Below are 25,757 nucleotides of genomic sequence, written 5' to 3' on the forward strand. Positions count from 1 at the left end.
AAATCGATACATTAATATATTGAAAGGGGTTAGATGTTGTAGCCTCTGCAAGGAAAGAAAAACATTTTCAGACTCGGCCGACTGAAAGATACGGCCTCACCGCCAGAAACAAGGCTCTCAGGTTCGCCATCTGCCTTGCGCATAGCCCCGTTGTTTGCAATGTTATGGCGCTTACGTGATGAATTGATTGGTGTAGATGCTGCCACATGCACAACAGCCTCATTTTTGCAAATGCAATCACAAACTTGGTGGTGGCAGTGTTGTTGGTCGGTAGCCTGCATATTTACGGACGAGGCTCTCTTGCTTCTACATAAAGTGAGCAATCAATCTGACCACATCTTGCCTGACTATCCAATATTTTATCATCAACAGGAACTGTCGAGATGCCGCTTAAACAAAGCGTATCAGCTCTTGCCAAGAGCACAATAAAGATTGCCTACGATGAACTCGATCGCACGATTAATCCGGAAGACAAGCAAACATTTTCGAATACGGCGTTGCATGATGTCCGCGAAGCCGCACTCAGGATCGAGAACCAGCTCGCTGCGAGGCAGTCTCTCAGAAACATGCGCCGCCTCATGCCATTGTTCCGAGGCCTCGAACACTATTCCAAAGTGGTGGACGTTCTATGTAACGGCACCCCATACTTACCATGGATTTGGGCACCAATCACGCTCATTTTGCGAATATCATCAGAGTATGTCGAAGCCTTTGAACAAATCATCAAAGGATATGCTAGTATTGCCGAATCATTAAAAAGGTTTGAGATTCTCAGCAATGCACTCATCAATGAACCGGGCTTCCAGCAGACAGTGGCAGTATTCTATGCAGATATTCTGAAATTTCACAAATACGCGTACAAATTTGTTCGTCGAAGTGGTATGTTGTCTCTATACCATTTCTGTAGTATCCTGACCAATGCCATGTAGGTTGGAAACTGATATTTTCGGCCTCTTGGGGACGTTTCGAAAGGAAGTTCGGAAACATTCTCGAGGATCTAAAGCAACACGGTACCCTCATTGATCTTGAGGCCAACGCTCACAATATATCACAAGCAAAGAAAATGCGAGACGACATCCGTAAATGGAGAGAGGAGAGTGAAAATAGACTTCGACAGGAGGATAATGAGCAATGTGCAAGGCAGTACGGGTCCATCGTGTCTTGGCTCACAGTTAACGATGTCGATCAGCTGGCTATCGTTGATTCAATAACATCGGAAGTTGAGAAGTACCAAGGAACATGCGGGTGGTTACTCAAGAACAAAAGTATCAGATCCTGGGCTGATGCGAAGCCAAACACACCAGCCCTGTGGCTGAAGGGAGCAGCCGGGACTGGAAAAAGCGTCATGTGTACCCAGCTTATCAACTTCTTGAAAGAGACTAGGTTTGTGATCTGTCATTTCTGCACATACCTTTACGCAGCCTCGACAATGTATGAACAGATACTGAAGTCGTTGCTGGTACAAATCCTTCGGAGGGATGCAGATCTGGCAGCCCATGTTTACAAGACATGTGTCATGGAAAGAAAGTCACCGACGACTCCAGTTCTTGAGAACATGCTCCAAGAGCTTTTCGCAAGCATGTCAAGTGAGCCCAGTAAGGCTGAGTATGTGTGGGTCATCATCGATGGACTGGACGAATGCGATTCCGATAAACAGCAGCGTTTAGTGCGGCTGATAAACAGGCTTACTTCTAAGCCTGTGGTGGCTGGAAGCACCGGCTGCAAGGTCTTGATTTCCAGCCGTGCACCTTCGGCTCCGTTAGAGAGACTCATGAGAAAGCAGGTTATATCATTGAATGAGGAAAAGTCTGTGCTAAATGAGGCAGTTTGTCAATATGTTGGTCAGAGACTCACGCTCATGGACACAAAGCTTCGCCAACTCAACGTACAACGTGCTGAGGTGGCAGAAATCCAGGATATGATCGTGACAAAGTCCGATGGTCAGTAAAACTTGATTCCCATGATCTTGTGTGAACATCAGCTTACCCTTGGAAGGAATGTTTCTTTACGCTCGACTTGTCATGGATTATCTCTCAAGCAACCTCTTCTTTGGTCGCCATGAGCTCAAGGAATCGGTAAACCAGTTACCAAGGAAACTGAGTGATTTGTACGAGGAATAGCGATACCCACTTGGAGACGCATTTACTGACACTATTCGTAGCTACCAGAGAATCTTGAGCCAAATATTGGCCCCGCTAGACCATCGCTCGGAGGACCGAATAAGATGCGTACTCGGGTGGATTGCATTTGCCAAGAGACCTCTACGCAAAGCTGAACTGATGTCTGCCATCACTTTCAGTTCTGGTGATCACGAGATCTCCGATTTGGTACCTGAGTACATAATAGATATAGTTGGTACACTTATCGAAGAGAGGAGGGATTCAACACTGTCTTTCATTCATAATTCTGTGAAAGAGTAAGTAGACATCAACTTGGAGGTAGAGATCGTATTGACTAGCAGCAGATTTCTTCAAACCTCCTCACAACCAATCTTCCTTAGAGAGCGACAGTCCCTTCAAGAACACGCAGTAGCTACTGTAGCTTGCCTTATCTCGGGGCTGAAATTCTTTGACGATGCATACCCAGCACATGATAGGGTTCTCAGGGTAGCTAAAGGGTTGCATGGATTCCACGTTTATGCCACTGAGTTCTGGACCGAGTATGTGTTATCGTGTCTTGGTTCAAACTACGCAACTACAGCGGACTCCTCAAACCTTTTGATTAGTCTTGCTTGTGAACTAGCGGACAAATTGGAACATGAGGATAGGACAAAAAGGACAGACGTGTCAATAATGAACCCACTGGATACGCGGTTGAAGTGTCTACACCAGTGCCGGGTGTTACAGAAACATGTAGACCAATGCTTGAGATCAAGGTCTCTGGAGACACTTGAATCTAGAATTTTGGCAGGCTACGGTGAGAAACCTGCGGATATCTATTGAAATTTTTACTAACTCTGCGATAAGACGATGATAAGGAACACGATGATTCGACGACTCGGCTTGTCTGTAATAAGATCGGGGCTTTATTGGCGTCATACCAAAACCTTGTCAAGTTCTTACTTGGACAAACCTATTACCCCGACCTATCTCCAGTCGAATTGGAGTCATTCAAAGCCAATTTTGCTGCTGCTGCTTTCACTTGCCAATTGAGATCATGCTCGTATGCGACTATTGGCTTCTATATAGAAGAGCGTCTCAAGGAGCATGAACTTGAGCACACTCGAAGGTTCCAATGCACGGTTCCTGGATGCCAATATCCCCCATGCTTGTCGAAGTCAGGTCTCGAAAGCCATATGAAGAGAAACCACAATCCAGCTGTTTCTTCCAAACCGGCACTAAGGCACATGCTTGCCTCGAAGCAGGGTCGTTTCAATGGTCCCGAAACTCCACATCGTGAGTCTTCTGTCAATCGACAGCGAGTACAGGAGACTCGATCTAGTGAAGATAAAGACGTGGCCATGGTAGATTTGGAAGACGCGCCTCCATCAATTCTCAGAGAGTTCGGCCCTGCTCCTCCCTATGTGAAGACATGGGGGACGCTCAAGACGTGGCTTCGCCAACATCCCCACCCACAGGTTCGCAAGGGGTTGGAACCGTTACAAGCCATGCAGTATCAATTCATAGCTGCGCGAAAACCCGGGTTTATGTCACAAGAGCAGCTACAAATAGACCAGAAAGAGCAGCAACAGTTGTCAACTCCACAGAATCAACAACTTCCGCGATTACAACAACATGACCACGACGATTCCAAACCCGATAGGCAAGCGGCATTGCGGCGACCAGTGTCCCCCACGACTGTGCCTGCCGTAGGAGAGGGTGGTGATATAGGCAAATCACCTTACGTCGGAATGCCTGAGGATTTCATGGCTTATCTATTCAATGACCCAAAGTCCACGACTCCTGTTATAAGTCCTAATAATAATTTATTGAATGTAGAGGACATTATAAGTATAATCAGGTGATTATATATATCGTCTTCTGCTGGTAATAGTCTATTAATTTAAGTTTTTAATATACTTATTTTATATATTAATATAATATATTAATATAATATATATAGGGTTAATTGCCTTAACTATCAATAGAGTAAGTTAGTAACAATCTATAGCTTAAATTTTAATTCTTTTATTAAGTAATTTTTAAGGTATAAGTCCTAAAGTATATATATAAAATTAATTTATAAAAAAATATAGTTTTTAAACCTAGATATTAATATAAATTTAATTTAAAAGTATATATTATAATTTATAAAGTTAAAATTATAATAATTATTATAAAAGCTTTTATTCTTTTTAAAAATTAATTATTAAATATTTCTTTATTAATATTAATATTAATATTAATAAAATTATTATATAAAATAATAAACTTTAAAGTTTTTATTAACTTTAACTATATATTAAATTAAGGAATTATTTATAAAAGCTTAGCTTTTATAATTAATTTTATTTTTAAAAAAATATTTAATAAAATTATTTAATAATTTTATTTATTTTTAATATAATACTTTTATTAATATTTAAAATTAAAATATTATTAATATAAATAATAATTAGATTATTATTTTTATTATTTTTAATTATAATACTTTTAATTATATAATTAATTATTAAATTAATAAATTAAAATTTAAATTTTTATTATATAAAGAGAAAAAAGCCTTAAAAGCCTTTTATAATATTTAAAAGAAATATATTATTAATATATTAAAAAGTAAAATATTTTAAATAAAATTACTTTTTAATCTTTAAAATAATTTTTAATAAAAAAAATAAATTATTAATAATTTATAGAATATTTAATAAAAATAATATTATTTTATAAAAAGTTTATTAAATTAAGATTTATTATATTAAGAATTCTATAAAATTAAAAGATTAAAAAAGGTTTTAAAGAAAAAGAGAAAAAGCTTATAATTAATACTATAGCTTTTAATATAATAAAATTTAATATAATAGCAGATTTTAATTCAGTGGATTAAATATAAACAACTTAATAAGCAGAAGTGACAAAAACCGATTCATGAAATATTGCGACATACTCTGATGCAACCGAAAGAGTGCAATTAATTAAGGTCCAGAAGGCAACAGATATAAGCAAGGATGGTCCTAGTTGAGGCAAGTGATACACTATCACTGGTTATGATATACTCAGTAAAGCCCCCAGTTTCTGCTAGGCAATGATTTCTATATATCATTTAATGTAACAGTAAACCTCAGCCCATTGGGCGTTGCAGGATATTTAGGTAGTTAAGGTAATAAGACGAGTATAATAAATAAAAAGCCTTTGCCAAGTTAGACCTTGCATGATTGATGTAGCACTTAAAGTGGGATGCAACGCTTGTTGTTTCTTGCGCATCCCTTGATACAGCGTTTAGAAACGTTTTGTTGTAACACAGTGATGAGTTATGATGTCCATAATATAATAATCTTCGTATTTCTCTGGTTTAAAGAACTATAGCACTCGTCACAAATTGATGGCAGAGCCAGAACCGTGTTTAAGGAGAAGAAACCGCTATTGTCATATGGCTTGACCGCAACTATATAGTTTTAATTCAGCCGTTTCTTTATTACATACGACCATACCTACTAGAAAATACGGGATCCCGTCCGCTCTCCCATAGTCAAGCTAGTAAGGGGCGGATTAGTAGTTGGGTCGGTGACGACCAGCGAATCCCCGCTGTTGTATGTATTTTGCCTTTTTGTTTTTGCCCTGGGCTCCATGATAAGCCGATTCCAAGTCAAAATACGCCAAAAGCCAACTACCGCAGAAGCCAAAAGCAAGTATCAGAAAAATATTACAACTAATCTTTTGCTTGATTGTAAGATCTAGCATGTCTGCGGAGAAGAAGTAAAGTGGATTATTTTAATGGGAGGGTGATCTTGGAGCCGATTGAGCCTTTGTTTAGAATACTCCTGTTATCATCGGACAATCATTTATCGATAAGACTTGTGGCTGAAACCATCTGATCGGGGGACAAATATCCAGAGCCAGCCGAGCGGGAAAGGCGTCCTTGTCCACAAAAATGAATCGCCAGGGAGGAGATCGGGACACACGACCGACTCAACGGATGAGATGGCTTGCATCAATTTACAAATAGAAACGATAGTTCTGATTAAAGTCGTATACTCTCGAATCATTGGCACATATTGCGTCTAGTGACGAACTGATCAACCCATCTGATGTTAGTCTTGGGAATGAATGAAATTTCATTAACTAAAAAAGCCGTTGGGCTGTGGACTTGTTGACTGAGAAAGGTCTAAATCGACTAAAAGCCAATAGTCGCAGATGCTAGGGCTGATTCGTGATGCCTTATACCAGATGCAGTCCATGCAATTTCGTGGGGCCAGCCTAACGAAAGGGGTAAAAAAAGAAAGCATTCAGTGTTAGAGTGTTAGTCTACAATGTTTTAACAATTGAATCCCTCTTTTTATCTGACATCTTGCATTTCACTTCATTTGTACCTTGTCAATTACCATCACAATGAGAACAGCACTGGTTTCTTCCCTGCTCTTTGCAGTGGTATCCGCAGGTATACGAGTGACCATTGATACAGCGACTGCGGATGCGACAAGCCAAGCTACTTGCACCCCTGTACGCCACTCCACCACAAAACGTGTTTCATGCGCTGATGATCTCTACCAGGACGCATGTAATCGAGCGGTCGGAAAACTGTCGAGCTGCAAACACAAGCGAATGCAGGCGGAGCACGAAAGCGACTGTTCTTCATTTTTGCAATACACTCTGGTTCCTGCTCTGACAACTGTAACCGAAACATATGGAGAACAATCTACTCTTACCCTGGTGGAGACCGAGACTTTGGGTCCTCAGACGGATGAAGCAACAGCGACACAGCCAGATGCGTTGTACGTTGGATGATGGAAAGTGTATGAAACAAAACTGATGTTTCGCAGTTCTTATACCATTCGTACACTCGAGCCTGAGACCATTACAGTCTCCATCACCCCTTCGGTCAAAACAATTACTGTCACTGTAGTAAGTACCGAATGCCATTCCACAGAACTAGATCGCTCCAGTGGTAACACCATCTCCAGACCCCAGATCCAGAGCAACAAACAAAGTTCAATGTAAGTATTTCTTGACCTCAAACTTGTCAAGGGACGACAACTGACATAAATCCAGACGAAAACTGTTGTCGAGACCGACCGTAGCACGTACGTGTTCCAAGATAGTGGTAAATGACCATCACTAACTCCTCTCTAGTACCACCGAAACTACTTATTATAGCAACCTCGCAAGACGTGACATCGCTGCTGAAACTGGTTCCATCATCAAGCCGACCGATATCCCATCTTACGCGAGCGCATGCGCGGATCCCGATCAATACAGCAGTGCTTGCGCTTGCCTGGGTGTTGAAGTGACTACCATCGAAGCTACAAGATCTCCCGAGATCGTAACTGTTGGTCCCAGACCAGCAACAGAGGTTCTCGTCGTGACTGCTACCAGGCCCGCTGTCACTGTCACCACGACACTCCCTGCCAAGACACATACACTCACAGTCACTCTCTACTTGCCTGATGTCACCGAGTCGACAACCCTCGAGGCTAGTACGGCCTCGGTGTCTACCACTGCCGATCCAGACACCGTCACCATCACCCAGGAGGCCACCCACGTTGACCGCACCAGCTTGCTTGCAACCGAGACCCGCTCCGTCGGTCCAGTCTGCTCTACTTACGCGGCAACAAATACATGCAAATGCAAATTTGAGATCATTTGTGAGCAAGAGATCAACCTCGATGCCAACACGTTCTTCCGCATGATAGATTTCAACACTTTTGTGGGCAGCTTTGAAGAGTGCATGAGTCGTTGCGACTCCAACCCCAACTGTCAGTTTGGCGATTTTGCTTCTCTTCCCAATGGTGGACTTTGCTCGAGTTATTCTGGAAACCCAGCATCATCGGGCCGACAAGGCAGAAGTGGCGCCAAGTATTTCGAGAAGGATGGGAACGTCGAGTGTTCTGGCTGCTCTTCATAGTATGGATCAGAAGAAGATGAAGATGGATGGTAGAGAGTGGGTCGTCGCGCTCAGTGGAAGATTTAATTATGTCTTGTAGAAAAATATTTGTGTAATGTGGCGGTAGATATTAATCTCAAGGGCACAGTCAGCTGTCCAATCTTTTTCTCTCTACGCGGTGATCTGCAAGACGTTCTTGTTTCCTAGGTTACAGGCATACAGAAGTTTTCTCCTTTAAGGTTCTCTCCTAGATTTGGTTGCTGTCTGCAGAAAAGCATGATTTCCACACGTGACCATTAACCACGGTACCCAATGACTCATCTCCAGTTAACACACGACGAGGGTTTCCTGCGTAGAGCAACCCAGGAAAAGCTTTCTACACATTCGGTACTTCTATAACAAGGTTTCCATCCCCCCGCCAAAAAGGGCTGACCATATTGAGCAATCGTAAAATCTTGAGGCGATCCTTGCGTAGGTCAAATAATGTAATATATGGTTTATAAAGAAGTAGTATTAAGCCGAGATCCGGTAGATGTTGTCAAAGAAAAAAGGAAGAGCGATATGAGCGAGGGGAAGGTAAAGATGAGGTCAGCTTCTTTCCGTTTCAAGATATCCCGTAGACAAGGTCTTTCCCAAGCCTGTCCAATCATGCAGTGTGAAGTGTGAAGTTGTCATCAACTTGCTTCAGACGTGCATCAAGTTGAGCTTTGCAATTAGCCAAAAGAGCCGGATGTGTCAAAGATCAGAAGTTATTCACTCTGAAGGATCATGTCTAACACTAATGCAGTAAGTAAAATGATCCTCGTTATCCTTTCACGTAGTTCTTTAATGAAAAGCTTAGGGTTAATGTCCTGGTCCAGGGATAAGTCAAAATGTACAGTTTATCAAAAAAAGTTAAAGTTAATCATTGACCTTGTGTTGTGATTGGAAAATCGACTTACATGACATTTGAACTTTAATTTAGATTTAAAGAAGTTCAAAAACAAGTGAGATTCAGTTCAGAGACCCAGAGAAGGAATATAAAATGCATGAATCTCTCTCTTGCAATACTACACAACCCAACAAATCCTCCAACACTTCTTCCAACATATTCTCTTCTTCTATCTTTCACAGCCGTCCAACTCTCAAAACAGACGTAAGCAACTTACACCAAGACACAACATTCCCTTTTGTGATAGTCGAGCTAACTCCGAGACCCAGGTCATGAACGGAAGCCATGTGAACCCAAACTCCGTGAACGGAAACCATTCCTTGCCCATCATCGTCATCAATAGGCACCCAGACGCTGGGACCTTCGCCGTGGTCAGCCAACTTGTTCGTCAACTGACACCCTGGGATGTGAAGCGTCTCCCAGGACTCGGCTCTCGTGCCGAAGACGAATTCTTCCTCGCGCGGTCCCCAGACACATTCAACACTTGTTATGTGTTTGAAGACTGCATTATCGATAACATGGAAGGGCTGGTCATCATGGAGATGTACATTGAGATGGCAAAGAAACGGCGATGCCCTCTCATTGTCATCAACCTCGTCTGCCTCCCACGGCCAAAACCCGGACAAAACGTCCCGCCCCTAATGTGGAAAAACCGTAACGGTCTGTTCTGGACAGATTTGAACCTCTCGGCAAGGAGTCTCAACGCGACAGCGGAGTTAATCGCCGGTCACACGAGGATCGAATGCAATGATCGTTGGTATTGCAGTTGAGATAGCCAGATACACGCTCTGGCGAAATGGGGTAGACGCAGGGACTGATATACTGTTGCTGTCACATACACATTTTGAAAGGCATATATCATTATCACAAATGATATCATATGAACAAACGTTCTCACATAGATATGGTCAAATAAGACTAGAACACGACATATCTATCAATACAATTCAAATTGCTTTCGATTCCATCTTTGTGTCTAATAAAATGAAAATAAAAGCAGTGGATAAATAACTTGACAATGCGATACTGTAAGACAGCGTGTTTAATTTGTTGAATTGATGTGGGTGTTCCTCGAAGTTTAATATACTCTCGATAGATGCAGCCTCATAGGGCTCTTAGAGTGACCTTAAGGTTTCGGTTACTCTGTGTGAGAAATAATCAAGTAATCGCATTTAATTTGTTGAGTAGAGATGAACTGGAAGTTTAAATTTTTGCGAAAATAATAAAATGCAAAAAATCAGCTCCCCGAAACCTGGATCGAACAAGTGACCTTTCGATGACATATAACAATTACAGTCGAACGCTCTTCCAGCTGAGCTATTCGGGGAGATCTCCGAATCGGAGGAATAGCTATTGATGTTTCGAGAGTCCCGTATCACTACCTATATTTGTTACTGTCCGTATTACAGGATGCCAGATTGCACAACCCCTATTCCCACTGTATTTGTATCTCACTTTAATTCACTAATTGGAACCAACCTCAGAATATTGTTCAGTTCTCAAACGGTAGATATTCCTGATCTGTGATTCCCAGGTCTCATTCGTGTAACACTCGTGGCCATGGTCATGGACATCCTCCCCGCCAGTTTGCATCCGAGTGCGCGTTTCTCGTTCCTCGCATACACGAATCCAACCCGCAGCAAGGGCGTTGACATTTATCACTGACTACCTAGACTAGACCGGGAATCCCGATAAGACAAGTCAGAATTCTCCGGACCAGGAACGCAAAGCTCCCCATTCGCCAGAATCACCAACGGAATGACACCTTGTCGTGTTCAAGAATGGATGTCTGAGCAAAGGTTAATCTCGTACGCCTGATTACCGCTGTCAGATCGGGTCTTTCCAATTCCTCTAGCCTTATTGAGCAAAATCCGATGCCTTGAAACGGCGTCTGGGATCCACTACGCGACCGAGTTTTGAGGAACGAAGTTAAACGAGGTTGAACGAGGTTGAACGAGACTGTCAACGGCAGGGGATATATTAGCGTGGCTTAGCATCAGAGTGCTTGGCCCGTGTATACGCCAATTATCAACAGTTTGCTAATGAAGGTCAAACTTCTTATTTCTAATTTTAGGGATCTTCAAGATGGAAAACTTATAAAGACAACCCAGACTCTCGACGATTATATTCGGGCTATTGAACAACGAAACCTTCTTTTCCTATCGCTTTTTACAACATCAGTCTCTCGAGTTTCTGTTTCACGCATCAGCTCATCAAAATTGGATTTTCCTACATTCCTTAACACTGTGTTTATTTTCTCCTTCTGACTTCTCAATCAACACCACCAACAATGGACATGTACCAACGCGATGCAACGGCTGATGCCGGAGACGCGGGTGGCTTCAAGCTGTATCACTACGACCCTTCAATGGCTGGCGGCGTCATCTTTACTCTCCTTTTCATCGGCACCACAATCTTTCACACCTGGCAACTTTACCGCGGACGGTCCTGGTTTACGATACCTTTAGCGATTGGTGGTTTACGTACGAATCTCACGACATAATTGACTTGAATAACATGCTGATCTGTTGTATAGTTGAGGTTATTGGATACGCTGCTCGATGCAAATCTGCCAACGAAACCCCGAATTGGGAATTGGGCCCTTACATTATCCAAAGTATCTTTCTACTCGTCGCTCCTGCACTTTTCGCCGCTACTATCTACATGGAGCTTGGTAGAATTGTCGAGATGATTGATGGAGAAGGGCGAGTGATGATCAGCAAGAAATGGATGACCAAGATCTTTGTGACTGGAGACATGCTTTCGTTTTTTCTGCAGGGTGGAGGTTTGTCAACGCCGATTCGTACCTTCAGATTTTCATGCTAATATCTCCACAGGTGGCGGCTATCAATCTTCTGGTACACTCGAGGCTTTGGACGCTGGCGCTAAGATCATCATCGCCGGTTTATTCGTCCAACTGATCTTCTTCGGAGTCTTCATCATCATCGCCATCTCATTCCATCGAGCTATACTCCAGAATCCGACAGGTCGATCAACCACCGGAATTCCCTGGAAGAAGCACATGATGGTTCTTTACATTTGCAGTTTCCTTATCATGGTGCGATCTCTTTTCAGGGCGATTGAGTATTTACAGGGCAACAGTGGTTTCTTGCTCCAGCACGAGATTTATCTCTACATCTTTGACGCGCTGTTGATGTTCCTTGTCATGGTAATCTTCAACTGGTTCCACCCTTCTGAGATAACTGCTATTTTGGACGAGAGGAGTGCTGGTAAAGGGTATAGCATGGGAGCATTTACCTCGTGCGCTTAACGACGATATTGTCTTTTAGGGTGTTGGTCAAGATGTTTATTGTAGTTATAGATATAATTAGTTTAGAGTTTCCTATGTTTAAGATGTTGCACCGACAACTTGGAGTGGCCAGGCTATCCATTCTCTCCAATATGAACCCAGTAGATCTGTTACTACATCCACTATATCTTGGCCCCATCCTTCCAGAAACCAAGTATCGTTTGTAAACCGATGCAGGAGTGCTCCGTAAAACGCATACAATATCAAAGCTGGTGGTTGTCGCTGTTGCAACAGAGTGAAATACGCCTCGGGGGCAAATGGCACAAGTAAAAATACACCTTGCCATGATCTGTTAAAGATAGATTCGCCTGGCGATTCACTTTCCATTGACGAGAATTGTTCCATGAACATATGACACCGTCTGAGAACTTGTAATGTATCCTCGTAGGTCTGAGCATCAGGACTGCTCTTCCATACTTCTCTTGTACGACAGAAATGCTGATCATCAGGGTGCGAATGCTGGTCAAGGTTCAACTCTTCAAAGTTTCCAATCGTCAATAGATCTTTCAGAGGACCTTCTCTCAGCGCAAAGTAGCATGGACTTAGCATAGTCTGAGCACCACGGAGCATCGGAACCCAGCTCAAGCCCAGTATACGATCTTTGCGGCTTATATGTTCTGAATCATCCCAAAGGTCTTGACCCAAGCGACCATGGATACCGAATACATAGAGAACGTTGAGTGACGACCAAGCAAATAATGCATCAGAGACTTCTTCTGGGGGTAGCTTCAACGTTTCGTTGAAACCCTGCAGACTTTGGTTGTGATAACGAGAAGCTTCACCTACATATCTCAATCTCTCGTCTGGTTGGAGGTATGCGAGGTGGAGGGCAGAAAGACCGAGTAGAAGACGCATCACGAACGGATGCTTAAAGGCGATTTGTGGAAATGTGTGTTGAAACGTAAGCGACAAGGCTGAGTTCTTGTATATGTCGTGGCAGGTGGAAATGGTCCAATGGTGAAGAAGTGCCATGTCTCTGATCCCAAATTCGGTAGATGCGTCACCGGGTGGCTGCTCTCTAAGGATGGAAGCAAGACCGGGAAGTGGGGAGACATGTCGAGGCTGAGGCGAGGGTCTGTAGCTTAGATGCGAAGCTGGTGAATGTGAAGGCCGGTCTGTAGAAAGGGATACTGCTTGGAGAAATGGGTATTCGCATTCAGCCCCACGTCGCTGACAAGCACGACATTTAGGCTTCTCTTCGGTACACTAAACGAATCAGCATCAACTGTATTGCTTATAGGTAATTTTGTACTCACCTTGACACGACGCCTCCTGCAATCAGTACACCCTGTTTTCACCTTTTTGTGGCCACGACGCAATTTGGTAGTCCCCTTCCTCGAGGCTGATGCGTCATTGTCTTCGTCGCTCATGACAAGGGTGAGACTAGTGAATGAATAGTCATAAACGAGAGATGGTATGGGAAAAAAGAAAAATCACGGGTATGGGAGCGAGATGGTAGGTTTTGATGGTTGGGGAAATTGAAGGGGACGATACGAAGTCAAACGAGGTCTGAGCGAAGGGGGTCGGACGTGGCTGGCAGTTTGATAGGCCAGTTCAGGAAGACGGTTCATCAAGGTCCACCAGTTGCCAATCTTTAACCAACAAGGGCTAGACTAGCTGTTACGGAGATGCCGCTTGTTTCTTTTCCAATGCGGAGGTTTCCGAGACAGTAGGAACGATTGGTCAGGTTGAATCTGATTGACAATTTTATTAAGGCTTGGGAACTTGAAGAGATTGACATGGATTCTATTGAAGACGCAAGATAGTCTATCGGACTGAGTAACAAAGAAAATAATCATGATGAACAAGAACGGGAACTCATAGAATGGATTCAGATCAGACAATTCTCCCCGGATATCAAGTTCCCCCACATCTGCTAATCTATTTCCGTCGCTGACGGTCGTCGCTGAGTTCAAAAGTCTCATAGGCCGACAATTCCACGTTCTCGGCATCCGATGTCTTGATATTCATCTGCAAAGACTCGACATACCAGACCACAAGAATAGCCATGACAAGAGCCATCAGAATAGCATCAAACACGTACAAGTAGACCTCATGTGAAATGAGATATCCCTTGTTACCCTGTAGATATTCCACCACTCGAAAAATACTTCGGACGAGGATAAGGAAACTCGATACGTAAAGAACGTACAAGTATCGCCTCCACGGCACGACACCTCGCAAAGATTCGGGGGTAGGACACTTGGTCAATCGCCAGTGGAAAAGGAACGACGTGACAACGAAGAAGCCAAAGACGACAATCTGGACGAATAGACCAGCAATAATAATCTTTTCGCCCAACTCATAGAGCTCCAATGTACCAGCAGATTGAATGCCTCCACCACCAGCTTGTAGACCAAACGCGATGACATCGCCCGTCACAAAAATGCGTGTAACCCATTGCACGGGTATAAGCGATAAGTGAGACCCGCCAATGGTTCGTATCAATCGGCCGAGGATCATGTAAATCGATGCGGCGAAGAGGGCAGGGGCGACGAGGATAAGAATGGCTTGTACAACGAAGCCGCCGATGGATTCTTTATCGAAGTGACTCCATATTCTACCAGCGTAACCTATCGTTTCGACTTGAGATATTCTATTAGCTTATGCTGGTTAATGTGATGTGTAACTAGTCGGTATCTTACAGAGGCCACCGATTGTAAAAGCCGTAAAGTAGTAAGCCCGTACACGGAATAATCTCCATGCGTGAGCTGCTGTGAGAATGGCGAAAATAACAACACTAACGACTGCGGCTGGGAGTGATGGGCCGTAGCGGTAGAGCTTGAAGTCAAACGCATCGGCGTCGTAAGAAGGGTCGGCCATGATTAAAATGATAAAACACGCTTAACAATGACTGCTGGTATGGAAGTAAATGATAGACAAGTGATGAGATAGTAGGAGACATTGTAATACTTTATAAAAGCCGGCGACATTCGCACTTGCCAAGTAGTCCATGCCGCTTTTGCATTTCCTTAGTGGAACTCGTCGTTTTGTTGTGGCTTAGCGACTCAAGCGAACGAGGTTGAGCGAGGTTCGTATACGAAGTCTGAACGAGGTCCGAGCCTTGACCCCCACCCCTCGGCCGAATCTCATTCTGGACTAGGATCGTTCAATGGGAATTCGTATTAACATCAGATCTGCTTTCTTTCTAATTATTTTTGACAGCAGGATAAGAAGGGTAACAAAATATGTCAAATCCAGTCTACCAAAACAAACCATCATCCAAGCTAATCGGTCCCGGTTTAGGTACAATTGGACAAAGCACCACGATCCCATTCTCTGCATCTTCTTGACCAGGAATCGGCGCATCGAGATCCAGATCAGCCATTAACATCCCAGCCTATCGGTCATCAATTAGTTATGGCTTAATTGGGGCATAATTCTTGACAAACCTTTCCAACCGTGCCCTGATCTACAGTACAAGCTCTCATGTTGTGCGCAAGCCGAACAGCAAGTGAAGCCGCAAACATGTTGGTTTTGCCAACCTCGGTCATGACACTCATGAGCGCCGTGAAGTTATCTTCGCTCTGGCGATTTCCCGTTGTCGTAAAGTTCGTTAGGAAGAAGGAAGCGGCGACGAAAGTTGCGAATGACACTAGAGGATTCCGGAACCTGATGCTCAGATCCGCGACCAGCGCGACAGTCATCATAATTTGAAGCGCAGACTCCATCACACGGGAATTGATATGTGGTAAAAGAGACATATCCATCTGTGAACGAGTCGTCACTGCACGATGGATACAAATCATCGCTGTGTGTAACTGCAGGTTGATAAGAACAGCCGCGGGATTATCCATGTTCTCAGGACATCGTAGTTCCGGAGGTAGAGTTGCGAAAGCGTTAGTCACCGCTTCGTCTAGTTTCTGAAGTTGGGTCCAGTCATTGTTGTCTTCGTCCTCCTCACTTGCCCGCGAAAAGTTGAAGCATTCGTTGAATAAGTGAACTGCGACCACTCTGCATGCACTGGTGGAAAGCTCAAACATGCCTTGACCAAGAGCTTGCTTAAGAGTTATGGTAGGTACTGGAGTACTGGATAAGAAAGCATCTAGTGATGTTGGTAACCGTGTTTGTATCTGGTCGAGATTAGTTGAGATATCAATCAAGAGTCGGAGAGACACACGCTTCGCCAGTCCATCATGGTGGGCCAACCACCAGTACTACTCGTGATACGGTCAGTTGTAAAGACAACCCAGAATGTTTTTCTCCGTTCTTCCTCTTCGGTAAAGTCCGACGCGGGAGGTAAGGTCAGACCAGCGGTATTCTTACCGTCTAGACGGTGTAGGCCGAGTATATGCGCCAATCGAATAGCCCTGGCGGTACTCATTGATGCTCTTGAGAACCATAGATGCTGTGCTTCAAAATGACCAATGAGAACCCAAGCTTGACAGTGGGCTAGAGAAACCTGCTCACTATCACTCTGTTCAAACATCAGCGTTTCACACTTTGACCTGGCTTCAGTGGGTGGAAGGATACCTTCATCTCGTCTGCTTGGATGTACTGTCGTGATCGTACATAAAAGGCCTCGGCCATGTGTCCGTATGTCTGCGATGCACTTGCCCCAGCGGCCAAGATTGCATATTGTAGACACATTGGTGGCTGCATATGTGTCGGTCTGTACAGAGAAGCGGTATATCTCTCACCATGAATCATGAATGAGTCGGACTGGAGTTTGGTAAAGTAAATAGTTGTTCTGTTGATCTATGTTAGAGTTATATATCTCGATGTCTCATTTGAGTTCACACTCACAACTCATCAACAATATGAGGAGGCGGTAACCTCTCAGATCGACCCGTGTCAATGAGTTCCGTGCTGAAGGGTTGAAACTCGGGTGGACTATTCTGTGATTCAAGTCTGGCCTCCAAATCCCCTACACTAGTCAATATTCTGACTGTATATTAGTTGGTAAGTGTTACTTGCGTATGCGGCTTTGCATGTCTCGTAATCGTGGTCTCATGGCTGGATTAATCACTGGCTTTTTTCGCGCAGACGGATAATCGCATTTCTCATTCGTCTTGGCGCAGCGACCACACACGGGAATCGCTTTGTCGCATTTTAATTTTCGGAACCTGCATAGTTGACATGAAAAGGGTGAAAGTGCGCCCAAGTCCGATTCAGAACCTGAGGGCGCTTGAGGTGATTGTGATGAGCGGGAATCTCGGGACATGGTGCTTGGTGAGACAAGTCCGAGACGAGGTTGATAATAGCGTGGACTTTGACGGCAACTGCAAAGAACCAGGTCTTAATCCATATGAGAGTTGATGGATTTAGATAAGTCACAGAGATGGGCAATGTGAGGAGGAACTCAAGAGAGAATATTGTCCTGTTAAAGATTGCTCATGTTTGCGGGGCTGTCAGCATACTTTCCTATTCTGGCTTACTTCGAAGGATTTCTTATGTACATATCATGGACTTCCTACAGATAACAATAAACCATGACCTGTTAATAACGTTGGCAAGTCTCCAACGTTGAGAGATAGTGGCATTCCTAATCTTTTTGTTTATTAGTTTCCAGTTGGTCATACATGCCAAGTACGAGCATTTCCTGCCACTGATGGTCATGCAAGGCAGCCTTGGATGATTCACCAATGAGATATCGTAACATAACATCGAGTGGATCTCTCGGGGCACGATTCATCCGTGTCAGTTCTTGTCCATATACGGTCAAGCGTGCACAAGCACTGCATAACGCTATAATCCCATAATAAGCAATTATGCAAGATAAAAATATGTGTTTATTATTACCGTGAGAATGTCTAAAATTTCCGTAGCATGTAAGAAGAGCATAGTAGAATATTGATAGGATTGTCTCAGAATGCTGATATCAGATTATGATGAATAGATATGTCTGTTATTGTAGTCTCAATGATTAGTTTCCGAAGGAGTTAGGTTACTACAGTGGCCATTCTACTACACAACGCTCAACTTCAAAGCCTCACACTCATTGAGACGGTGAAAAAATAATGAAACTAGCATTGTTTAAAGGTTTACATATGCACATTCATCTAGAAAGTCCAATGATATGATTGCCATGAGATTGCCTGATGGTTTATAGAAGACAAGATCTAGCATACAGGGTAGGCTCACTCGTACTGGGCTATGTGAAGTTCAAAATTGGTTGAGTCGGCAAATGTTTATTTATATACTACCAATTTATCTACCATCCAATAATCTCATAATCTCCCCAAATCTTTCTTTCAATTCAAATCTTATCTAACCTCTTAGATAGCCTGGAGACCAGCAACAACACCAGCCCAAGTCTCGCGAACAGTAGGCTGAATCTGGCTAGCGGGCAAGCTGAAGCCGTAGCTACCCTTGTCTCGGAGCTCAATGGTGTAAGAGTACTTGGCCTTGGCCTTACCCTGGACGTAGTCGATGCTGTCACCAGTGGTGGCATACAGAGCACGGCAAGAGTTACCAGCAGTGTAAGAAAGACCGGACTGGCCACGGATACCGCTGTTGATGCGGGCGGCAACGGATGAGAGTTGAGTCTCTTCAGGAGCAACGACGCTGCAATCGTAGCCGTAGGCTATTGAAATGTTAGTTGAGATGCGAGAACATATATTGAAATGAACTTACGCCAGAGGATGTACTGTCCGTAGGAGTGAAAGTCAACGTAGAAAGAGATACCACGGCCAGCAGCCAAAGAGTCGATCTGGCCAACGATAGCCTTGTTCTCAGGGGCGTCACCAGCAGCACGGCCCTTGAAGGTCTCGTCACAAGGGTTGGTAGAGGCACCACCAGTCAACTCCCACTTGAAAGGCCAGTTGCGGTTGACATCACGGCCAACACAGGTGCTTCCAGAGACAGTCTGTCGGTTCTTGCGCCAGAGACGGTTGGTGGTCTGGGTGTAGACGAAGCCTATAATCGCGAGTCAGTACAACTGCAATGCACTTGGCTTCATGAAAAGCTTACCATCAGGGTTGACAACGGGGGTGATGTAAAAGTCGTACTTGTCGACGAGAGCCTTGACAGCAGAGTCGGTGCTGTACTTGGTCAACAGCTGGTAGGCCATGTACTCGGCAGTCTGAAACAAACAATGTCAGCCATGCAGCATCAACAAAAACAATTCTATCCTACCATGGTGGCGATCCACTCGCGAGCGTGGACAGTGCCGTGGAAGACGACGGCAGGCTTGGAACCCTTGCCTCCACTTCCCCAGATGTGGATACCAGTCAGAGCCCGACCCTGGAAAGAGTTTCCAAGGGTGAAAACCTCAGAGCGACTGGGGTAAGAGGTCTGCAGGTCGGTGAGGAACTGAAGATGATCAGCGTAGGGGTGGTAGGCGGTGAACCACGACTCGCTGGGAACTGCATACAGTAAGCATTATTCCTGTCGCAATAATGGGGCAACATACCAGCATAGACAGTAGAAGTCTCCTCCTCGGCAAGGACAGCACCAACATCCTCGACCAAAACAGTCGTGTCAGAGGCAAGCTTGGTGACCTTGTCAACGTTCTCGGGAGCAACGACAATGTCGAGCTCCTCACCAGCACCAGGGTTCAAGATGGTGGCAGCGAGCTTGTTGATGGCCGCAGCATCAGCGCCCTTGGGAAGGGTGACACGAAGACTCTTGAAGCCATTGTAGTCAACCTTTTTGGAGCTAGGAACAGCCGTGGCCAAAGCTAGAGGGAGGAGAGCGAGAAGAAAAGACCGCATCTTGGTAATTTTCGTTCTCGAGAGTCAACAGCGCACAAGAGATGGGGTAAAGATTGAATGAGGTGCGGGGTTGAGGAGAGTCTTGGACAAGTGGCTGGTGGCTTTGACTTTATAGTCAATTAATCGTTGCAATTGACTATAACCTATATGACGATCGTCGAGACTATCGTGATCATCAGACCTTCTGATAACGCTATCGAACTTCTGTCAATGATGCCATCTTGGCCAGGCGCGGACCTTGTCTCCAAAAAGGTAGGTAATTAAGGTGCTACAACATCAAGCACGGAAGCTCCCATATCTCCGCAAAGTACCTTTCCCAAACGGGAAGCTGAAAAAGCCCCTGGCCAAGGTTGCATTATCAGCCATGATCTTCTTAGCTTGGGGGTCGGCAGAGCAAAGGTTCCTCTTTAAGCGCCGACGTGTAACGAATCATGTTGAAGAACTGCACGGCTGTTGACTCCGCGAAAGGAAAGTGTCCTCGGCAATGGTATATGCTTAATAGGTTAGTTTATATGTGAGACGATGATCAATTGAGACAACACGTCCGATGGACAACGCACTTCGGTTATCGGGTTCCTGATTCGCGGCATATTATGTACCTTTTTGTTGCTGTTTTGTTGGAGTCAATGCGGATGGAGACGAGATGAGAAGGAGGATATCCGATAAGCTGAGTTACTGCTTTAATTGCGTCATTCATTAGGCATCCAAGTAGAAATAGTGGTTCTTTTGTTTAGTTGAAAAGTTTGTAACTGCCGCTCTTGAACATTCTTGGCATCTTTGATGTTCTGATCTGTTGATAACGCGTTCGAGACTCAGTCGCGACATGTACCCCACCATACGCGTTGTGTTTCTAGAACAATTCGACCTACATTCGCTATGTCCGCACACACGATAGTCTTGGCATCGAAATGAATTGTTCATCATTAACAAGACAATTGATCAACGCGGGATGATCAACACCATATTGAGTAATAATCATATTAATGTAATTGTCATCGCTAGTCTACAGATATGTCTAATCAATATGCAATGCCCGCAAAGAAATGACTTTTAGTCCAGGGTTATTGAAAGAACCCTGTGACTGGTTGATCCCGGTGGAAATTAAAGTATGAGTGGAATGTGGAAAAAGGCTACACAGCTGTCTTCTCAGACAATTGGCCAGTAGGTTCCTCAATCGACAAACGACCAGACCAGACATCAATGTCTTTAGCCCGGGCAAACTTGGTACCATAGACGAGCTTCCAGCCAATGATGGGGATAATAAAGATGGGAATACCGATATAAGACGCGATAAAGTCGGCAGTGTTCCAGTTACCCTTGAGGAATACAGGGAAACCGCAGAGAAGAGTGATGATGACCGAACCGATACCACCGAACCAAGCAGTATAAGGCTGGAAAGGTGCCTTCCAGGGTAGAGTATCACGGCTGATACCTTGGACCTTGAGAGCGCGGTGGAATCGCAGGTAGGCGAAGCAAAGAGTAGCCCATGCGATGAGACCTGCTACTGTGCTGAGGTTGAGAAGCCAATCGAAAGCCTGAGCAGCACCACCGGAACCGAGACCTGGAAATTATTAGTTTATAATTATAAAATTGTTTTGTGTTGTGAGAAACTTACTGAGATAGGCCAGAGGGCCAAATAGCCACGAAGTAATGACGGCGACGTAAGGAACGCCCTTCTTGGTTGTGCGACCAAAGAACTGAGGAAGTTGTCGATCTGTAGTCATGGCGAGGATCATGCGAGATCCAACCCAGCAGTAAGAGTTACCAGCAGACCAAGCGGAAATCAGGATACAAGCGTTGATAATCGAGGGCAGAACCTTGATGCCAGCAGCTTGGATAGCAATGACCCAAGGTGAACTCTTGGCGTTGCCAGAACCAGACACAAGACCCTCATTTCTGGGATCGACAATGAGACCAATCAAGAAAGCTCCCAGGATATAAAAGAAACCAATGCGGTAGGTGACACGGTTGGCGGCCTTGGGGATTTCTCGGTGAGGGTTGATAGCCTCTGCAGCAGTGATGACAACGGTCTCGACACCGATGAAAGAGAAGGAAGCGTTGACGAAAGCAGAGAGGAAACCGAGGAAGTGTCCAGATGAACCAGTGATACCGTTGTAGTCAACCCAAGCACCAGGGTCGTTCCAGTATCGGAAGCCAATAGCGTCACCCTTGGGACCCCCACCGGCAGTGATGACAATGGCGACAACGACAAGACCACAGAAGCAGAGAACCTTGATAGCACCAGTGACGACTTCAGCCTCACCGAAGAATCTGACGTCCATCAGGTTGATCCAGAGGATGAGAACAAGACTGACGGTGATGACAACTGCTGGAGTGATGTCTGTCCAGTAACTGACCAAAACTGCGGATGCCGAACATTCTGCTGCGATGGAGATGGTGTAGCAGTAGCCGTATGAGATTGCAAGGGAGAAACCGACTGAAGGATCGATAAAGCGAGTTGCCCAGTGAGGAAATGAACCAGCGGTAGGTAACTAGCAAAGTCAGTATTTTTCATGCCATCAATTATCGTTAAACATACCAATGTTGCAAGCTCAGAAATACTTTGCATAACAGACCATAGTACAGCACCGACAACTAAATAAGCCAATAGCAAACCAGCAGGTCCAGAGGTAGCATAAGCTGAACCAGCACCGATGAAAAGTCCTGTTCCAATACCACCACAAAGACCAATCCAAGTGATGTGATATCCCTTCAATCGTCTTTGCGTAGGTCCCTCACCACCATTGCTGAGAACAGGCTTCTCATCATCACTCTCATGAGTATGTCCATACGACGCGTCCACAGGGGGAGCAGTCTCAATAGCGTCGTCGTGAGGATAATCAGGCGCCATGATTACCAATAATAAAAAAGAATAATTCTAACGTAATTGTGACGAGAAAACGAGACCCGCCAAGAGAAAATAAACCGTTGCTTTTTATATAAAGAAAAAGAAAGACTCTTACAAGTTCATTGCGGCTCTCTCTGTGTGTCTCTGTCTCTCCCTCCCGATTGCGCAATTCGAAGTTTTCACAGCTAGCGCGCGGTGTCCCCTAGAACTAAGTGGTAATGGGGAAGATTATGGGTCTGATCAGGGGCGAGATGCGGGACTTTGGTAGAATCTGGTTTGGTGCGATAAAATCTACATATCCACATATCGGCTCTAGCCTCTTGACTATTGCTCGGTGGAGGCGATGGCGAATGAATAGATTAATTTTGCGATATTTTATGGTTTAAAAGGAATGCTTTACGAGGTATGGTTTCCGGTGTCGTATGATCTAGATTAGCCCTCGGTAGCAGATTTTTCATGAGTGATTTTGTTAGCAAACTTGCTGATATGACGAGCTAATAAGTACCTCCAACATGTGGATAGATTCATAGAGCCAAAATCAAGAGGTATCCGCTGTCAAAACCTGGAGGTGGCCTTTGACAGCTGCACTTGGACCAATTTGATGGGGTCAAAACCCACATGGTTTGGACCTACCTAACCAGTGAGTGCACTGTTCCATCCAGTTCCCGTCCATTAACCTATCTACTAACTTAGTCAGTGTAACCCAAGATGTGTTGTAGGGCTGAAGGAGATGTACGGTATCTGATACAACCTCACATTCGTAGCTATCGACGTTATCACTATTCTCAATCTGGTTCCATACTCAAGCTACGACCAACCCACACGGCTAATACTATCTAGTCATAGAAATCACTCCCAGAACAACTCCAGTCAGACATATTCCCACAATCTTGAGCGTCAGTATCAATAGCATTCGTCCAAAGGCGAAGAAGGTTTCCTATCCCCCCATGCTCCATCGTTTCCTTGTCCGGCATCCAGCAATCGGACAGCTTAAGCAAGTTGTTCATCTCTTGATAAGTATCTGCCATTGTTGGTCTTTTGTGTATTGGGGGCGGTGGAGGACGGTAGGCATAACCTCCCCCAGGTGGACCAACCGGCATTGGTGGAGGATAGGGGTAGCAGGGCTGTGGAAATGGCGGTGTCTGCAACCTTAGAACCATACCAGGACGACGGATAGATTCCCATGTTTCGGGAGTGACAGTCACGTTATCATCCGTCAAGATTGTGTAACCGCCGTTGGCGATTCCTGGAGGGTTAACTACAGCGTAGCGACTGAGCGTTGGGATCAAATCTCTTATCATCTGTTGTGCAAGACAAGCGTTAAATAAGAGTCAAATAGAGGAATATCTCAACATACCTTGACCGTCTCGCAACTAGTGTAAGGAACCGTCCATTTCTCCTTGTTTAAGCCAATAATGTAAATAGGTGCATATGGTGCACCGAGCGAGAGGAAAAGCGTGATTGACACCTCGGAAGTGTAGCAAACCCTACTATTGATTCCAGCTGAGGAATCTATTTTTCTAGCCGACATGGCGACGAGAGTCATATCCCGAGATTTCTCCCGTTTTGCAGTGGAAATTGCCTCGTCAACGCCCTGACGAAGTACGTGGTCAAGTGAGGCGTATTGTTCCATCAGACTAGGACGGCTTTTCCAGAAATGCTTGGTTGTCAGTTTCCGCAATGCCGGTCTTATTTCCCCTTCCTCTAGGGGCAGCTTAGCGACGTGTTTGTCGCCGTTCTTGATGTTGAGCGTATATGCTTCGATGTCTTCATACTTCCATTCATCTTGAGAATTGCGAGAGAACAAACGCTGACACCAGTTTTGAGACGGGGTGTCCGCAGAAAAAGTGGTATCTGAACGTATCGAGGAGACATCCTCTTTCTCTTGGACAGATGTTTTGACAATAACAGGAGACAAGTTATTGGTTTCGGGCTTGACTTCTTTCTCGGTAATTTCACTCTTGTCCCTATCCAGAGTATTAGTATAACGGTGTGGTTTAACGAATGGGAGTGGCTTAACTTACATCACAGCGTTGACCTGTACAGGTGAGGGTGCGATAGTGACAGAACTAGAACCCATTGTCAGATACCAATACCATGCGTCTCTGGTAGAAGACTTTACCTTGAGTCTGTAACCACAGTTTTGTTCTCCCCCAACGAGACAATGGGTGGTTCGTAATTCTTTGTCCAGCGTTCCCGCTCCTCACTGCATTCTTTGTGGTTTGCAATGCGTCGTTTAGCAATGTTCTCAGCAGGAAGTCGCAGCGATCGTTCATTCTCCCAATCGCCCGGAGAACGTGCTGAAGTACTGAAAGCTCTGGTTAGCGTGCTACACCAAGTGCACATGGCAAGGGCATACAAACCGCATTTGGAACTGGGCAATACGGCCAAGAAGGAAGCGTAGCATAAGCTCGAACTTGGCTTGTCTTAACTCCTGTTCACAGATCCTGAGACGAGGCCGTAGCCATTCCCAGACTCTGTAATTTGAATATGTCTTAGCCGCCAAAGAGGAAAGAAGAATTTCGAATTGTTCTTGTTTCATACTGCCAATGGTCTTGTCTTCCTCGTTGTGCTTTTCTCTGTGGACGAGTATGACCAAAGTTCCTTCGTATAGAACCCTGCACGTGGCGGCTAGGCCGTTGATGTCGTTGATGCAAACCTCGGTGAAAACATCAGGTGCTTCTTGGGACAGTTTATGCACTTTTAGAAGTGTAGCTGATGTTGAATTGATAAGGGAAACAAGATTGGGAATGTTGTTTGATCGAGCCTCGCGACATGTCTCACCGTGCAGGTCAAGAGCGCTGGATAGCTTAGCACCCATTTGGGCAATGCCCAGGATGTTCGGGTCCTCCATTGCAACGAAAGTTATGATATGGGGCAAGGAAAGGATGAAGAAGAAAGGGTTTGGAATTGGGCGCCTGGTCTCTCTTTATGCTGACAGTCCCCTCTTCGTTCTGCTGTGAAATCTGCCTCGCGCGGTCTCACCAGGACCCCTCCATGACTGCAGGTTAGAAAACCAGCCAGTCACAATGTTGA

The 25,757-nt window shown here is 44.7% G+C and overlaps 10 protein-coding genes and 1 non-coding gene across 11 annotated transcripts; 4 read left to right on the top strand and 7 right to left on the bottom strand.

Annotated features, from left to right (window-relative positions):
• Positions 1-383: 383 nt before the first annotated feature.
• Positions 384-3,964, top strand: FPOAC1_007404 (uncharacterized protein; the record flags this gene model as incomplete). The annotated part of the gene is made up of 6 exons (XM_044851872.1): positions 384-879; positions 930-1,940; positions 1,996-2,107; positions 2,162-2,416; positions 2,876-2,916; positions 2,967-3,964. 6 exons carry the CDS (start codon positions 384-386, stop codon positions 3,962-3,964), a joined length of 2,913 nt encoding a protein of 970 aa, XP_044704542.1.
• A 2,734-nt stretch (positions 3,965-6,698) lies between these two features.
• On the top strand, positions 6,699-7,998 carry FPOAC1_007405 (uncharacterized protein; the record flags this gene model as incomplete). The annotated part of the gene is made up of 5 exons (XM_044851873.1): positions 6,699-6,868; positions 6,917-6,998; positions 7,058-7,090; positions 7,146-7,177; positions 7,227-7,998. The coding sequence occupies 5 exons, from the start codon at positions 6,699-6,701 to the stop codon at positions 7,996-7,998; spliced, it is 1,089 nt and encodes a 362-aa protein (XP_044704543.1).
• Positions 7,999-9,001: 1,003 nt separating this feature from the next.
• Positions 9,002-9,678, top strand: FPOAC1_007406 (uncharacterized protein; the record flags this gene model as incomplete). Its single annotated transcript, XM_044851874.1, has 2 exons — positions 9,002-9,112; positions 9,178-9,678. The coding sequence occupies 2 exons, from the start codon at positions 9,002-9,004 to the stop codon at positions 9,676-9,678; spliced, it is 612 nt and encodes a 203-aa protein (XP_044704544.1).
• Positions 9,679-10,150: 472 nt separating this feature from the next.
• Positions 10,151-10,235, bottom strand: FPOAC1_007407. The gene has a single exon. It is a non-coding gene; the product is annotated as a tRNA-Tyr (tRNA).
• A 963-nt stretch (positions 10,236-11,198) lies between these two features.
• Positions 11,199-12,179, top strand: FPOAC1_007408 (uncharacterized protein; the record flags this gene model as incomplete). Its single annotated transcript, XM_044851875.1, has 3 exons — positions 11,199-11,391; positions 11,445-11,693; positions 11,746-12,179. 3 exons carry the CDS (start codon positions 11,199-11,201, stop codon positions 12,177-12,179), a joined length of 876 nt encoding a protein of 291 aa, XP_044704545.1.
• A 78-nt stretch (positions 12,180-12,257) lies between these two features.
• Positions 12,258-13,588, bottom strand: FPOAC1_007409 (uncharacterized protein; the record flags this gene model as incomplete). Its single annotated transcript, XM_044851876.1, has 2 exons — positions 12,258-13,424; positions 13,475-13,588. The coding sequence occupies 2 exons, from the start codon at positions 13,586-13,588 to the stop codon at positions 12,258-12,260; spliced, it is 1,281 nt and encodes a 426-aa protein (XP_044704546.1).
• A 511-nt stretch (positions 13,589-14,099) lies between these two features.
• FPOAC1_007410 (uncharacterized protein) lies at positions 14,100-15,041 on the bottom strand (the record flags this gene model as incomplete). The annotated part of the gene is made up of 2 exons (XM_044851877.1): positions 14,100-14,803; positions 14,864-15,041. 2 exons carry the CDS (start codon positions 15,039-15,041, stop codon positions 14,100-14,102), a joined length of 882 nt encoding a protein of 293 aa, XP_044704547.1.
• Positions 15,042-15,420: 379 nt separating this feature from the next.
• On the bottom strand, positions 15,421-17,619 carry FPOAC1_007411 (uncharacterized protein; the record flags this gene model as incomplete). The annotated part of the gene is made up of 8 exons (XM_044851878.1): positions 15,421-15,558; positions 15,611-16,291; positions 16,339-16,635; positions 16,692-16,908; positions 16,965-17,085; positions 17,132-17,143; positions 17,381-17,538; positions 17,597-17,619. 8 exons carry the CDS (start codon positions 17,617-17,619, stop codon positions 15,421-15,423), a joined length of 1,647 nt encoding a protein of 548 aa, XP_044704548.1.
• An 817-nt stretch (positions 17,620-18,436) lies between these two features.
• FPOAC1_007412 (uncharacterized protein) lies at positions 18,437-19,873 on the bottom strand (the record flags this gene model as incomplete). Its single annotated transcript, XM_044851879.1, has 5 exons — positions 18,437-18,744; positions 18,795-19,076; positions 19,131-19,242; positions 19,296-19,525; positions 19,573-19,873. 5 exons carry the CDS (start codon positions 19,871-19,873, stop codon positions 18,437-18,439), a joined length of 1,233 nt encoding a protein of 410 aa, XP_044704549.1.
• A 1,130-nt stretch (positions 19,874-21,003) lies between these two features.
• On the bottom strand, positions 21,004-22,724 carry FPOAC1_007413 (uncharacterized protein; the record flags this gene model as incomplete). The annotated part of the gene is made up of 3 exons (XM_044851880.1): positions 21,004-21,434; positions 21,489-22,365; positions 22,413-22,724. 3 exons carry the CDS (start codon positions 22,722-22,724, stop codon positions 21,004-21,006), a joined length of 1,620 nt encoding a protein of 539 aa, XP_044704550.1.
• An 833-nt stretch (positions 22,725-23,557) lies between these two features.
• FPOAC1_007414 (uncharacterized protein) lies at positions 23,558-25,575 on the bottom strand (the record flags this gene model as incomplete). The annotated part of the gene is made up of 5 exons (XM_044851881.1): positions 23,558-24,022; positions 24,079-24,688; positions 24,746-24,790; positions 24,844-25,029; positions 25,085-25,575. The coding sequence occupies 5 exons, from the start codon at positions 25,573-25,575 to the stop codon at positions 23,558-23,560; spliced, it is 1,797 nt and encodes a 598-aa protein (XP_044704551.1).
• Between the last annotated feature and the right edge of the window lie 182 nt (positions 25,576-25,757).

The sequence above is a fragment of the Fusarium poae genome, chromosome 3 (assembly GCF_019609905.1).
Source record: "Fusarium poae strain DAOMC 252244 chromosome 3, whole genome shotgun sequence".
Lineage (NCBI taxonomy): Eukaryota > Fungi > Ascomycota > Sordariomycetes > Hypocreales > Nectriaceae > Fusarium > Fusarium poae.